Source organism: Montipora capricornis, chromosome 8 (genome assembly GCF_036669925.1).
Source record: "Montipora capricornis isolate CH-2021 chromosome 8, ASM3666992v2, whole genome shotgun sequence".
In the NCBI taxonomy this organism is placed as follows: domain Eukaryota; kingdom Metazoa; phylum Cnidaria; class Anthozoa; order Scleractinia; family Acroporidae; genus Montipora; species Montipora capricornis.
Window position 1 is genome coordinate 36491242 of NC_090890.1, and position 15429 is coordinate 36506670.

Consider the following 15429-nt stretch of genomic DNA (forward strand, 5'->3'; position numbering starts at 1 on the left):
GTTAATACATGGCATCAAGGAGTATACACGGAATTCACAAATGCATGCATGGCGGCCAACCTGGGTCGAGTTAACGGCCCAACATGACATCGACGCGTTGTAGGATAAAACATCCGATATTTTTTAGCAGGGAAGGAGAAAATGAACGATCGAATACATTCCTGGTTCTTCTTTAAGTGCCAGAAGGTCATCGGTGTTAAAAAATGATGAGCTGCGGTTTTGGATGAAACGTTTGAACGATTCTGCTTAAAGGGGCTAGGTCACGCTATTTTAGGTAAGTTTGTTTCATTTTGTTAATTATGAGCTCTAAACGTCAAATTGGCAGAGCAAGAGTCTTTCATTTGCAAAATCACGGCCACATAACAACTGAGAATGATTTTCCAGCTGTGTAAATGACATTTTGATGTAGACTGATATAAATTTGAAAAAAAGGTGGGCCGACGTTTTTCAAATTTACCCAAATTCAATCCATTTCAATCCTCTCCAATTTTGTCCATCCATGTCCCTTCTTGGCTTCCCTGTGTTTTGTTAGAGTTCTTCTATAGTTTTGAACAGTTATTTTGATATTTTAGTTAATTTTATGACCATTCAATCAGTGATCAGTGCTGAAATTGCCTAAAATTGCATGACCTAGCCCCTTTAAAGTTTACGTACTAAAGCTCAAGTTGTAAAGAGGTAAATTTTAAACTTTAGTAAGCTTACATCGTTCGATCCGGCTCAGGCTTATGTCATCCCTACATAAACTGAAGTCATCTGTTTGAAGAAATAAAAAGGGTTCTCTTGCTTTTCTTTTCGTTTCCATTGCTTTCTTATCTGTCGAATAACACATCATTTAAGACAAAGACAGGTGTTTTTACTGATTGACCTGGATCCGAATTTGTTGTACAGCTTCTTAAGCTGAAAATTCAAAAGAATATTTCACCTTGAACGTGGCAACAAGAGCTAATTTGCTAGCGAACAAAAGAATAATAAAATGGTCGCCATTTTGGAATAAGGAGTATTTTGTCCCTACCAGCTGGAAGAAGGAGGGAACATGCACTTCGGAATCTAAATGTTTTGGTATTATTTATATTTACAAAGTTCGTTCCTATCTCCACCTTGAATATTTTATAATGTTTCAGAATTATAGTTTAATTTATTCACGTCTGTCGTACTGCACGGGGAAGTACCTACTTGACTAAATTAGTTGTTTAATGACTGCTAAAGAAAAGAGTACTTAGGCATCACACAATCAGGCTGGCGAAATCATGGCAGACCTCTATTTACTAAATTAGGTATAGTGAACATATTTCAAATTACTAAATTACAAATGTGTGAGCTTGTATGCTCAGAGACGAGCATCTTAAGAATAGAATGCACTACTGAGCGACGACAAGCACTTTTATTTTCGCCGTAAGTGCAACGAGAATATAGTTCAAAACCACTTAGACATAGCATTGTTAAACGTATTTTAGTATTTAAACGATAGTTATAGGTACATTTTTATCCCCTAAAAATTTTTCATCTGTTCGGATTTCCTAGTTGAAAGTCTAGTAGTGATCCGAAAATCGTAGGGATCAAAACTTACCTTTTCGAAAATTTCAGCCAGAAGAAGGCTCCCGAAAATTCTAGGTGACCTTATTAGGGCAAAAATCCGTTAAAAATGGGCAATTATACCATTTTTTAGACGTTCGAAAATCCTAGGACAGGCAAGCAAGCAAGAAATTTTACAACAAATGTTCCGAAAATTCTAGTACTAAGATCTCAAATCGTCTTCTGAACAGATATTTTCGGAAAATTAACGTTGGGTGCCCCTGACTAGAGTTAGAGTTAAGTTTCCAAAATCCTGAATTCAAGATTTTTGAGGGCCAAAATCCTGAATTCAAGACTTCGGAAGGCCAAATCCTGAATTCAAAACGAAGAATAAAACACGGGCTGATTGATTGAATTGAAAGTGCAGAATTTGAAAATCGAAAATACAAGCTCTTCGTAGAATGTGACGATATTTAACTTAATTATTCGCATTCGCTAACACTTTTCTTAGATACAACTCGATACAATGGTATTTTTACTGGGTATTGCCTTATGGCAAACCCAGTCGAGGTCTGCGTTTAGTTTGTTTGTTTTCTTTTTTTTCTTTTTTTTAGTTTTTTTTTCTTTCCGTGTCGGTAAAAGTCTTGCCTGTCACTCCCCTGGTAAGTGGTGTCTTTGTGGATAGAGCCTTCTGCGAGTATTTTCTTAGGATCGAGAGGGTAGTGGAACTGCGTAGATTTCTCTGGTGGACACAGTAGAATCATTAACTTAGCCTGCAATGGCGTCGAAAGTCATGTAACGCGAATGGCGTTTTAGTGGATCCTTAAACAAAATATACCCTTACGGAGCTCAATAATGGAAAGTCAGTTGGATAAAATAGGCAGGAATCTCAAAAGCGACGAGCACTGGCCTTCTACAACAATCTATCGCCCGTCGAGACGAAATCAAAGTGAGCTGTATTTACCTGAAGTACGTAATTTGACACGATTGAGTTTCTTGCCTTCACGCACGCAATGAAATAGGAGGAGGTTTTCGCCTCTAAGAGCAAATATGTTGTTTGTTTCAATAAATATTTCGCTGGAAAAGGATTCTGTGGTATTTTCTGCCTTTGTGAATTATAATATCATGTTGTGTATTGAATTTTCGAGCTTAAGGTTCAAATGTGATATGGGAGAAGTTTTTCAGTATTGCTCTGTAAGCAGGAAGGGTTCACAGGCCTGTTGGAAGCGTGCTTGAGTTTCAACAAAATGAGCCCCAAAATCAGTGAAACTTTGTGACGCAGATGAATAATAAAGTAGCTGCTATTTCCAAAATGATGGAATTACCTGGTGATAAATAACGTCGTACGCGTCTTGGAGAGTAAATTTTGACTTTGCATAAACAAGAGTTGGGCGATTGTGATCTTTGTTTTGACTTCGCTCTTTTCATTGACAAACTTTATAACACTTGACAGAAAAAGAAACTTACAAAAACCCGGTATCTTGCCATCATTTGACACAGATGCTTCACTGTTTGGCGAGTAAACATGCCGCGGTAACTTAATCACGGCGCCCGCTGAATTCCGGCCATGTCACTTTCGATTTTGCAATTTACTTGAACGTAGCAAAAATCTCCCAAAATGTTTGTCGCTGATCGTAACTTTTTATATTCTATACTCACGGTTCAAAATTAATGTTGTTTTCATGTCGTAAATATTTTATTCTCGATCGACCGTCTGGGAAACTTCCGTCTGCTCTTTCTGAAAACTGTGTATCAATAGTTATTTGCTTTTTCATCAATATTTGTTTTGCATAAAGCAAGCTAACAGAATCTGTACCTTGCTGAGTTCGCATTTGTTAGCGTTAATAGTATTTTCGGTCAGATGTTTCTGTTTTTTATGAGGGGTTTATTGTTTTGGTCTCCCATCCTAACACTAACCCCGCGAAACAGGGGTTGACTTCAGTGAAGTTTAATATTACAAAGCTTTCAGATGCTCAGAGGGCACACTTGTGGTGAAAAGAAGTTGTGAGGGAACTTGAAAATTATCAACATGTCAGCCCAGAAGCTAATGTTTCTCGCTTCTCTTTTATTTGTTATTCTTCAGAGACTGGAATGCTGTATTTCAATACCACACAATTCAGTGCCTTCTGATTTTCTGAAGCACGTACCACAGGCAACCCAGTGTATGCTTCACAGAAGCATCTCGTTTTTGACGAAGAGTTTGAACCAAAAGGTCAGAAGTTCACTGTATCTGCATTTGCGAAACGAGTGCTGATCACATGACAGACACTTGCGACTTTTCCGTCGTCGTTGCTAAGGCTCCCTATTGTTGGGCATGCGCGGTCCCTCAATGACGTATCTATATCCGCATCCATAGTAAAAACTCCGTGTTCACAGTAACAATCGCGGCTGCAGCCTGTGACTGAATACAAGGCCTCTCGTGAGCTTTGTTGGATCAAATGTTGATGATGTATTAAAACCATTTGCCCACTCCAGCAGTCAACATCGATGAACATCGTTCAACAAAGTCGAACGGATGTTGAAGTAAATATTGAAGCTGTTTCCCAGGGCTATGACTGCATTTTCATAGATCAAGCTATTTTTAGACGAGTTGCCTTGCACGAGTAACCATTGGGTGATAATTTCGTATTCATGACTTATTATCGGCTGGAAAGGCCTGGTTTTGAGGAAAAAATCAGTCTAAAAATAACTCGGTCGGTAAAAACGCCGTTCCAAAGGTACAATAAAGTTGTAAGCACACAGTCATGGGCTCGTGACAATCATAGAATAATGTGTAATCAACAAACGTCTACATTAATATTCTGCAATTTTTTTCCTGTGTATTGTAAAAGAAAAGAGCTAATTCATCACCTCGCTGGCAGCCTTTAAAGTGGAAAAAAAAAAAAAAAATTCTGAAGTAACAGGTAAACATATGGAATTTTTATCTCGCCCCCAAATGATAAGAACACCCCCGTAAAAGGGACAATAGGCATACTGGTTACTCCCCCCTCCTTTCACGGGGGATCAAGGTCCCTGTAATTTACTAACCGATACGTGGGAATAAATTCATCTAATCGAGCATTAACAATGCGTATTATGCATGCTTTTCGGTTCATTAAACAGAAAATAATCGAATCTGCGCATTTGACACTCAAGATGACGTCCTTTGTCGATATTTCTACAAATTGCTCACAATAGCATCAAATAAGAAAATATAGATAAATGATGCAGCACGCTTGTCGCGCGCGTACCGTTTGAGTGAAAAATGCCTGCAAAAACGAAGAAGACCGTTTTGGAGCCATTATGTTGTGCTATGATCTTTGTGGTGTGGATTGAAGCAAAGGCAGACAGGCTTTTAACACCACGTACCTTCTGTCTTCGCGAATGTCGCCGACTAGCTCAAGGAGAGGGCCTACAAAGAGAATCACAGGTAAATTGCCGCTGATGCCCTTACTGAATATTGTACATGTATGTCATTTGGCAGCAAAAATCGGAATTAACGAGCGTATGTACGACTACTTTACCCAAAGCCTAAAGATGAGGGCTTGCGTAGACAGATTAAGTTAAAACAAGAGACCTCAAAAAGGTTAAGAATAGCATTGAAAGGGATGCATAGTTTTTCGAATCGATCACGCCCAGAAAAAATGTATAAAGATATCGTATTGCTCATGTAACTTGTTTACTCGCAAACTTGCCATTTTGGTTTAACCAGACTTAGTGATTACGTTTCAAAAATTGATCTACACGAGATTAGGTTTAGTATTTGCTTTGCTTGCACTTGAAAAAGTACTTCTCCGGGTAAACTATGGAAAATAGTTGAAAAAGATTTAGGGTACGTTCGATTGGGAAATCTGGATTTAGATCTTAAAATCTGGATTTTCGGATTTCCAATCGAACACAAAATCCGAAAACGGATTTCGCGACGGATTTTGTTAATTGAAATCCTTACCCGACATGGATTTTCAATTAGTGAATCTGCGACGAAATCAGTTTTCAGATTTTGTGTTCGATTGGAAATCCGAAAATCCAGATTTTAAGATCTAAATCCGTATTTCCCAATCGTACGCACCCCTAGATATAGCCCGCAAAATTCGTAGGAAAAAAGAGCTCTTTGCCTTGCTGTATCAGAATGTTAGAAATCTTTCTTTTATTTATGATCAACTAATTCCATTTACTGCTTTATCATGATGACATCTCTGTTTCAATATTAGCATTTGCAACAGTGCGAAGAGTAATTTCCTCATTAAAAAAATACTTTTAAATGTTCACTGCGGTTGGACCAATTACATTTCCATTTTAATTTTTAAGGAGGTGGTAATTTTCTTTTTAAGATTTTGACGCCTTATACCGATTATTCTGATAAAAATCCTGAAGCAAAAGGCCCTATGTTCTTGTTTCGTCTCACTTTGTTTGAATTCTAAAAAACCCCTCCAGCAATATTCAAAGCACTTCTCTTTCTAGAAGAAGCCAATGGCCCATAAAACCTTTGTTTCAAGATTTCAATACCTCGGAAACTGGCCAAAATCGAGGTTTCAAACCAATATAAATGACTGTTGGCTTTCGTAAATATACTTCAGTTTATTAGTTATTATTTCAGTTAGTTAATAAATGGCCGATAATATCCCTCTCTAGGACTTATCGAGCGGCAAAATTTTGACTAGTGAAATATGGAACAAGAGTGGTTGGACTACTGTTTCTAAGCAGTAACCTGCATATCAGTACCGCGGTTAACGGCACCAAGATTTCGAAATCTCTTATTTTCAGAGGGACTTGTAACAGATCTAAGAGAGTCCAATTCTTGTAATTTAAACTCAGGCTGGGAGCTGTGACATTTAATTATTGGATAACCAGGAAAAACATACGCAACCGGTCAAATGGAAGAAATGTTCACATTTGGCCGGATGCACTTAATCCCTCAGTCCGCCAAGTTTAAAGGAATATTAATATCTACATTCTTGAACGTTTCGATAGGAATAACAATCCGAAACAGCAATAAAGGCGTGAAACTGTCCTGTTGGAAAGAGAAAAAAACATTGTTTTTATAATGATAGGAAACGAAAGTTCAATGTCTATGCTGCATTAAAAGGTTAACCAGAAGAATTCGAAGACTGTTGACAACAGAACTCTATTTGGATTGCCTCGAAGGGCCTATTCATAAAAGTCGACGATTGTCTTCGTCTAGAAAAAAAAAATCATTTTCTCATTTCCAGCGGCGATCTCGGAGAAAACGGCTGGAAGATTGTTTTAGCGGAGCGCGTGCCAGACATTTTCAGCTATCCTAGCCATTCCGAAATTCAGCGCTGCGGGCTCCTTTTAAAATTTAATTTAATTTAATCTATTCCCCACAATTCATGGAGAGGCAGGGGAGAGGAACCCCAACACCGGGAACTCCATGCCCTACTCTTCTCGAATGGTGTGTGGGTTCTTTAACGTCCCACAGAATATATACCCAAGGGTTATGAGACGGGACCTCGGCTTATAGTCCTTATCCGAGAAGACTTGAAAGTCTAGCCATTCGCAGATGTCGTTACAAAGGTAGCGCTTTCTCCTCAGTGAGTGTTTGTCATGACCTCCGACCCCGCGTCAGCTACACGCTTTTTGAAGCTACCATAGTGATTGGAACGAAAACGTAAACTTTAGTAGTTACGCTAGTAGTAAAAGTTAGTACTTCGCATTCAGTTCAATAATATGTTTCTCAATTCTCACTGGATTTCCAAGAATGTTTCAACCTTAATTTTTTATTCAGTCCCGGCCTGTTTGGCAAATCGTTAGGCTAAAGGGGGTTAGTACTTCGTGTTAAGCCAACTTCACATTAGCATTTAGATTAACATTTAGAATATCTATACAGAAAGTATCCCAAACATTCATAAAAGCTAACCTTAGGCCTAGAAACCTTTTCTTTAGTCCTAATTAGGCCTACGGTTAGCTTTTATGAATGTTTGGGATACTTAATGTATAGATATTCTAAATGTTAATGTGAGTTGCCTTGACACGAAGTACTTACCGCTCAAGGCCACGAAAATGCAAGTGCGAAACTGCATACAAGTTAAGGACGTTCGCGCCAAAATCTTCCTACGGTGAGATTTTCTTCATTTCTCGCCTAGAGTTAGGTCATAAAGTACTTACTCCAAAAATGAAAAAAAAAATGGGGTCACCGACTTTGTTTCGGAGAAAATGGCAGTGGAAAAATGCCTTAATTTCGAGAAATCGGTCATAATAGCGGGATGTAGGCTCATCTGCTCATCCATCGAAAATCATAAAAATAAACTGTTGGAGTGAACGTTTCCATGCATAGGTTTTTAGGAGTGAGATTTTTAGATAATTGTATGCCGCTGGGGATGTGGTAAACAGTAGAGTTCATCCTCGACGATAGTTTTCGTAAGCTCTATCCGTTGCAACCACTACCGGAATTCGATAGCACGAGGAAAGAAAATGTTAAAAAAAGATAACTTCTTACGGTGAGAATTTTTTCATTTCATCATATTTTGTAGATAGTAAGTAAAGTAAGTGATTAATGATTTAAAAAGTAGGGGTCACCGATGATCTGAACGAGTAAGATCGATGTGATTTTGCAAAGCTCATGGAAAAGTTCGTTTGTCACGCTTTTGCGTGACTTGTCGGGCAAGGACTGGAACCCAAGAGAGGATCGATCGTTGAAGAGATGAAAGGTTTTTACCGAAAAAAACACTTTTTCGAGCATAGCAACGACGTTTTAAGCAGGGGTCATCTTCATTTGGTTGGTGTTTTGTATAATATCTCCCCATTGCCGTCATGCTCATCCTCTGGAGTGTGTTTTTTGTGAAATTCAATCGCTGATAGTCTTCACGCAGGTCCGCACTATTCAAGCGGACGAGGACGAAAATACTCCTCAATTTTCACGAAAGTAAAGGAAAAGAACTTTAAAAACATGCATTTACTTTGAACTTAAGTTCGTAGGATAATAAAAACATTAAAAAGAAATAGCCACATTAAATTTACGCAACGGTTCGTCCACGACTTTTCCAAACTTTCAGCCACTAGTCTACTCGATCAGCTACCTTTTCCAGAGCTTTTCCATCCTCCCGCTCACTTCTCTTTGAAGTTTCATGATGATTCGGAAATAAATGTGCCATTTTTTTGCCGGACTGTAATTTTTTCCTCGGCGTTTTTGTCTCCATGTTATTTTAACTGATGCTTGAAAAATTTGTATGAAAGTCAAGTAGACTAGTGCACGACTGATAAAACCTCGCGAATATCAGTCGTGCAGTAGTCTACTTGACTTTCATAAATATTTTAAATCAATTTTGACTGGTCACGATCTTCTCTGATCCAACGCTGTGCAAGACTTACCGACCACGGTTTTTGCAAAGGTTTTAAAACCTCAACTTCACTAATGCTCAAAGTAATGCGTGACATATTACAGTCGCGTTACATGCGCAGTAACGTTGCGCAGAAACAATTAGCGCGAACGTCCTTAATTCAAAACGAAGATAATTTATCCCGATGTTCATTTTAATGCCATCTTCGGGAAACTTTATTACTAAAGGCGTTCGATTTTTTTGTTTCTGTGCAAAACAAAATCTTCTTTTCTTTCCATGATCAATGAGGCTTACAAGCATAAAGTTATTGGAGCAAATATAATTTTAAGTTGTGCCAATTTCCTTTTCTTACCTATAAAGAGGGTTAGAAATGTCGCTGTGAAAAGCCCAATTGCAAATAAACGCATAAAATAAAAAATAATAATAACAAAAAACTATAGACTTGCACAATACAACAGTCGAAAAAACTGAGGCTGTATTATAGGGAAACTAATCAAAGGCATTTCGTTTTTCGTTTTGATTTTTCTTTCCTAGCTTGTTTTTTCTTTTTTTCTTTGCACAAACTTACTTGTTTTTCCCATGTTCAACGGGGCATACAAGCATTATAATGACCGGTCATACTGGAGCAAAATAAAATTTGCGTCGTGCCAAATTCCTTTTTTACGCTACACCTAAGCAACTGACTAAACTTGCACTGAGTACAACAGTCCGAAAGAAATAGTGCAGCAGTCAGTTCCCCTTTTTAACAAGTGACCAGTTGTCTTTGATTTGTTGTCTATTAGAGGGAATAGGGGAAAACCCGAGATTTTCTGCAGTTCGGTCATTGTATTTCCCAGCTCAGGATCTATCATGAGCTGGGAATATCATTTTTAATGTTTTGTCATACTCATCAGAACTATTTTAATAGCATTTACCTATTTCCGAAGTAAAAAAATAACTTTTCAAGTAATTGGCAACGAGCGATCCAAGCCAAAAGGCTAGGATTACGAAGCGGCAGCATTATAGAACCGCGCGCGAAAGTATCGAGCTGCGCGCAGGCGAAAAAAAATCTCGAATGATTGTAATGTAACAATAGAAAAAATAAGCCAATCACATCGCGGGAATTTTGCTTTGTGACGTCATGGCTGCTCTCGCTTCCATGTGAATTTCGAGAGAGCGGCGAGGTCAGTCCTAGCCTCGGCTGCGAAGGAGGCTAGGTCAGTCCGCGCCTGTGGTTTGTGGAATGGGAGGTGGGAGAGTGAAAGGTATGTAAAATCAAAAGTTTTATATGCTCGTTTGCGTTCTTTTTGTGGTATTTCAACTGTGTGCACTTCAATAGAGTACTCTAGTGGAGTGTTCTTTCATTGTTCTTGAACCAGCTTGTTCCTCCTTCGGCGAGCGTGCCGCAAATCTGTTGAGAGTAACTTGATCATAAAGAGGCAAAACAAACACGAACTAAAAAACCAAAACCGTATTAGGCCATTCGACAGCCCTGTACGAATAACCTTGCCTTTCAAAAATCAGAAATCTGCCAACTTCTTGCGCAGGCAACTAAAGCGACCTTAGCTTGGAAAGAAAATCGATCGACGTGTATTACAACCAGTTTTCACAAGTAGGAAAATCTCGGAATCTCAGAAACAAAGCCCTCACTTTTAAACCAACAATGCGTTGTGTATGAATTTCAATGTAATTCGTGTGGTTTGAATTATATAACACCTGAAGGACAACCACAACCAAAGATCCAACAATCTTCACGAGCAATTTACACATACCACCTTAAAGAAATGCCGCGGAAAGTTTGAGTGCCTTATTTATGAGATGCTTTTAATAAGGGAAAAGGAGACCGACGCTGAACACTCAAAATGACTCCATTCCAGCGAAACTGTTTATTAAAATGTTGTTAATTATTTTGTTTATCCCCGCCTCATTTATTCTATTGTATTTTCCTACTCTCTATTCTCCAGCATAACGTTACCTAACTTACAATAATTTGCATTTGATAATGTCATGTTTTTATCTCGCTACTCTTTCATGATTCTGATTTTACGGTAAGCTTATATATATTACGAAAGATAGGGAAAGATATTTACAACGGAGAATTCCCCGTTCGTCACATGGAAGCTTTAATCCTTACTTACAACAAATAATTTTAGCTCCATGTACCGTGTAAACAAGGCCTTGTTGAAAAAATGTTACGTAACATTAGTAATATATTTATTAAACATATAGTCAGTAAATGATTCAGATTTTCAAAACAAAAATTTCTTACTAGTTAATAACATCCTCTACAAACCTGATTTTTATTCTTTCTCAAAAGATACACCTAGAATCCACAAAATATTGGGAAAGAAGGGTAATTCCCTTCCTCCACGGGACACAATTTTTTGCTCGTTGGCACTCTATTGATAGATACACCTAGTTGTAGGCACACATCCAACGTTATAATGATTGGTAGTATATATACGACACCAGCTTAGACAGTTTTTGTGCGTTCTGATTGTTCTTAATCAATATTACTTTTTTTTTTTTTAATCAAAGTCGAAGTGATCGGAAATGATATTCCGAGTAGGTGAGATTCCTGTTAGCGTAACCTTTTCGACTTGGGAAGAAAAACTAAATTTTTCCGTCCGTTTGTTGTTCATCCTGCATGGTATGTAATAAAATAATTATTATTTACCTCAGTATCAGTGAATAATTGTTAAATGAAGGTGAACTAGAACTACATATCTAAAATGTTAATTAGGGATATAGATTGCCAATGAAACATGATACAAAATGCAAAATGAATCCTCCGAGTACCAAAAAACTGTAAATGCTTTGGTTTTATTTTGCAGATAAATCATGACGTGTTCACTTCATGCCATCTTAAATGCCTCCTTAGAAGAAAACGTGCGTATTTTGAAATTGATGGAATATTTTTTCATAAATCTTCAACAAATTCTTTTTACAGACCGACTAATTATTTTGCGCCTTCACAAAGGTGTAATTTAAAATTTACTAGTATCGAACAAGGAAATGATAAGGTTTGCTATCTTGAGTAAAAACTGAGTAATATACAATAGTTTTGACCCCCGTCCACACGTATCCTGATATTTTCGAAACGAAGACTTTTCCCTCCGTTCAGTAGCTTCCCGTCCACTCGTCAAATATGGCCTTTTCAGTCACTGAATCAAAAAGGAAGGTTTTTCAAAACGCCCTCCGTTCTCAAAAATATCCGGATACGTGACTACGGAGCCTTAAAGTTCTACAACAGAACTTTTAATTAAGCATGACCTCCAATTGGGCATAGACAGGTATGATTCGGAATCCTTAAACCAAGAAATTCACTCAGTATTAGTCTCCTAACGTAGTCTTGCTAGAATCAAACATTATTCTTCGGAAAACAATGAGAACACGCCAACAGGGCACTAGTTTGGCCGCATGACTAGATAACGCCGATAGACTTGCTACGTATGGAAGTGGTTGTGGTCTGTCAGTACTCTATTTTCGAAATATTAACATCCATCCTTAGACAATTTTGTAGCTTCTGTTATCTTCACAAATGATGATCGGTATCATAAACTCCAAAAAATACCTCTTATACAATTATGATCAAAGTAGGGGTGAGACAATCCGCCTTCCACCACTTTAATTGTCTCGGAATTGATTCGCGGATTTGAAGTCGCATGAGGGCTGACCTTGTTCGTAAACTTCTCAGCTCAGAGGAGTGGAGGTTTTTCTCTATTGCAGTCTTCGTTGCAGTTTTTCCTTCAAATATAAAATCTTATTTGTTACCCTTTATAATATCATTAATGCAATATAATTATAATTATAATAATGATTATTAATTATATTTATAATTTAACGCCATAATGTATTATTGTTATTATTATCATTATTATTGTTTTTATTATTATTATTATTATTATTATTATTATTACTATTATTATTAATTTTAACATTTATTATATGATTTTTAGTCCCCTTAAAATGAAAGTGAATGTTATTGTTTCATTTAATTTTGGCAGCTCATCGCATCTGGAATGTAAAAGCCATGAATCGTCGCCAAATCGACAGAATTCAACAAGCCTCTGGTAAGTTTGCGAAATTCTTTCATTTCAGACCACTGACAAAACTCCAAAAGCTCTAAAAATACATTGCATGGGTGAATTAAATATCGGAAGGACGGGAAATATCCAGGAGAATGACGACAACTGAAAAACTGAAAAAGTAACTGAAAGCGACACAACCATTATTTTGGATAAGGAAAATAACCGTGTTGTACGAGCAGCACGCATATTAAAACACTTTTTTTGCTGTACTCTCCAAAGAGACAACTTGTGGTACTGAAGCAAGTGTTAATGTTTCGATGACATAGAGTGCAATAGAATCGTTTACTCTCTATGTTTAAATCCCTTGGTTCTAACCGAATCATAGGGTAGTTCGCCCATATTATACAACGTTAACTAGGTGGAATAATCCCAAAATATTTTTAAGATAAGGAAAAGTCAAATTTTCGTCTGGTAGCTATGTTGTTGCTTATACTTCCTAAAAGCAAACTAAAGTTATACTTCGGAAATGGATGGAATTTGGAAATGGAATTTGTTTACTCACGGGACACCGCTCAGGAGCTCGTTCAACATGTGTCCGCGCATTCCGGATCGAATTGGAATTTGGCAGTGTTGGTTTTTGAGGAGAGGGGAAAACCGGAGTACCTGGAGAAAAATCTCTCGGAGCAAGGAGAGAACCAACAACAAACTCAACCCACATGACGCCGGGACCGGGAATCGAACCCGGGCCACATTGGTGGGAGCTCGAGGTGAGTGCTCTCACCACTGCGCCACCCCTTCTAAAACTATAAACGTTTCGCTTTTGCTAGCGCTTGCACAAAAATCATCAGATAGAAGGTGAATTAAATCTTGAGAATATACAGACATTCTCATCACCAGAGCCTAGCATCTTATGTCTGGGGGATGATCCGAGGCTCTGGGAAAATCTATGTAGGAGAACATGCGGCGTAGGGTTCTTATATCCAAAAATTGGCTATTTGAACCTTACGGCGCCTGCTCACTCCTCGTGCTAACATGGATGCAACAATCAAAGACACTTTTCATTGTTCTTCACGAAAACCAATGAGAAGAAACTTTGTTTCAGGGTTCCCCAGAGCTGTTCTCTGCCTCAGACATGCGCAAAAGAGAAGAGCTCTGGGGTCGAGATGGAATGTACACAATAAAAATCAGCTCGGTATAAGTTGATAAACTGATTAAGATTTTTGCCATCATGTTAGCTGTAAAATTAAACTTTTTCAAAGTTCCGCCCGCATGCAGCAGAATTGCAGGAGAATTTTGTTTGAAGAGAGACCTTCATGTGGATCCATTTCCCACCAGTTTTCTTTTGGAAATACTCATTACGCACTGTCAAAACATTGAAATTCGTGTGAAGCTTAAAATTAGGGTATTATATGCCTCAGATCAGTAAATGGGCTGGTATCGTTCGAAGTTGTGCCTCTTCTCCAAAAAGACCATTCTACACTGCCATGAAAGCAGCAGAAGAAAAGACTCAGAGGAAACGGTGCCCTGAAACAAAGGATAAATCTGTCTGCACCAGGCCACGTGCACTATCAACGAATCTTTAGCACAGCTTTGGGTTTTTTCGTTTCCGCGTTCGCCGTTAAGATGGTGATGAAGATGTGGAACAAAGAGCTCAACCTTCTTCAAGTTGTAATAATAACTGTTTTCAGGGGTATTTGTGGTTGCATTGCAGTGTGTCCTTTACCAGAACCGTCCATGGAATGGCATCCGGATACGACACGTATTAATGCAGCCATTTTTCAATATAGAAACTCCCATGACTGGTTTCTCAATGTAACGTGGCCACCCATGAATGGTAAGTGATTTATCCCTACAAACGCTATGCAAACTAGATTGAAACTTGATGCTTGTGTGTCGGAGTGCATATTTCATGCGCTCACATAGGCCCTGGGGCCGATAAGGCCACACATGCGCATACATGACATAGTGTATGGCGTGTTTATTCTGTTTTGAGTTTTGTTCGCTGTTTTGGTTTTCTTTGAACTTTTATATCGCGTCCTTAAGATGTTCAGCTGCCGGGGTCTTACGGCGTAATAAAGTGGTAATTTAGAGCAAAAGAAACCTGTGTCACATTTGCAACAAACAATAGCAGAATTCAGTGAAAGGGGCTCTATAACCAAAAAATCAATTCTATTTTTCTTTGGATTTTAAAGCTATGTTAACTAAACACTAAGTGACCCAAGGTTTAAGCCCTGATTTCAAAAAGACACATATTTATTTCGACTGGAATTTTTCTATTTAATGGTCCGCCATTACCAACTTTGAAGTCTTGAGGAGAAAATGACGTCAAAGAGTTTAAGAATGCAATGCGTGTGTACGCGGCTGAATTGATATGCAGCATGGGAGTTTCCGGCTTTCAGAATTTTAAACTCGGATTTTGGGTGATAATCACGTTCTTGGTTAATATAGTCATGGAAGACTTTTAAACTCGTGTTTTGCTTTCTTACAAGCCGCATTTACACGCTGAAAGTGTAAAGCTAGTGAGTAAATGACGCCAATTTTCCCTGGATCAAACTTTCTGAAGTCCGATCGGTCAGTTTTGAGCACTCAAAGTAAACAGCTTTTGGATAAAAACCACACCTCAAACATTT

At 38.1% G+C, this 15429-nt stretch overlaps 1 protein-coding gene across 3 annotated transcripts in view; it reads left to right on the top strand.

The window, feature by feature from the left end:
* The first annotated feature begins 4636 nt into the window (after positions 1 to 4636).
* The window catches only part of LOC138058881 (uncharacterized), a 35438-nt gene continuing 24645 nt past the window's right edge, over positions 4637 to 15429 (top strand). The window contains exons 1-4 of one of the 3 annotated variants that reach the window (XM_068904327.1): positions 4637 to 4921; positions 11603 to 11657; positions 12776 to 12841; positions 14511 to 14633. In XM_068904327.1, coding sequence (XP_068760428.1) covers positions 4757 to 4921; positions 11603 to 11657; positions 12776 to 12841; positions 14511 to 14633 — 409 coding nt within the window. In that variant the 5' untranslated portion in view covers positions 4637 to 4756. Of the gene's footprint in view, positions 4922 to 9938; positions 10034 to 11602; positions 11658 to 12775; positions 12842 to 14510; positions 14634 to 15429 lie in introns of those variants that run through there. The other 2 variants (XM_068904328.1, XM_068904329.1) reach the window with 2 other exon arrangements.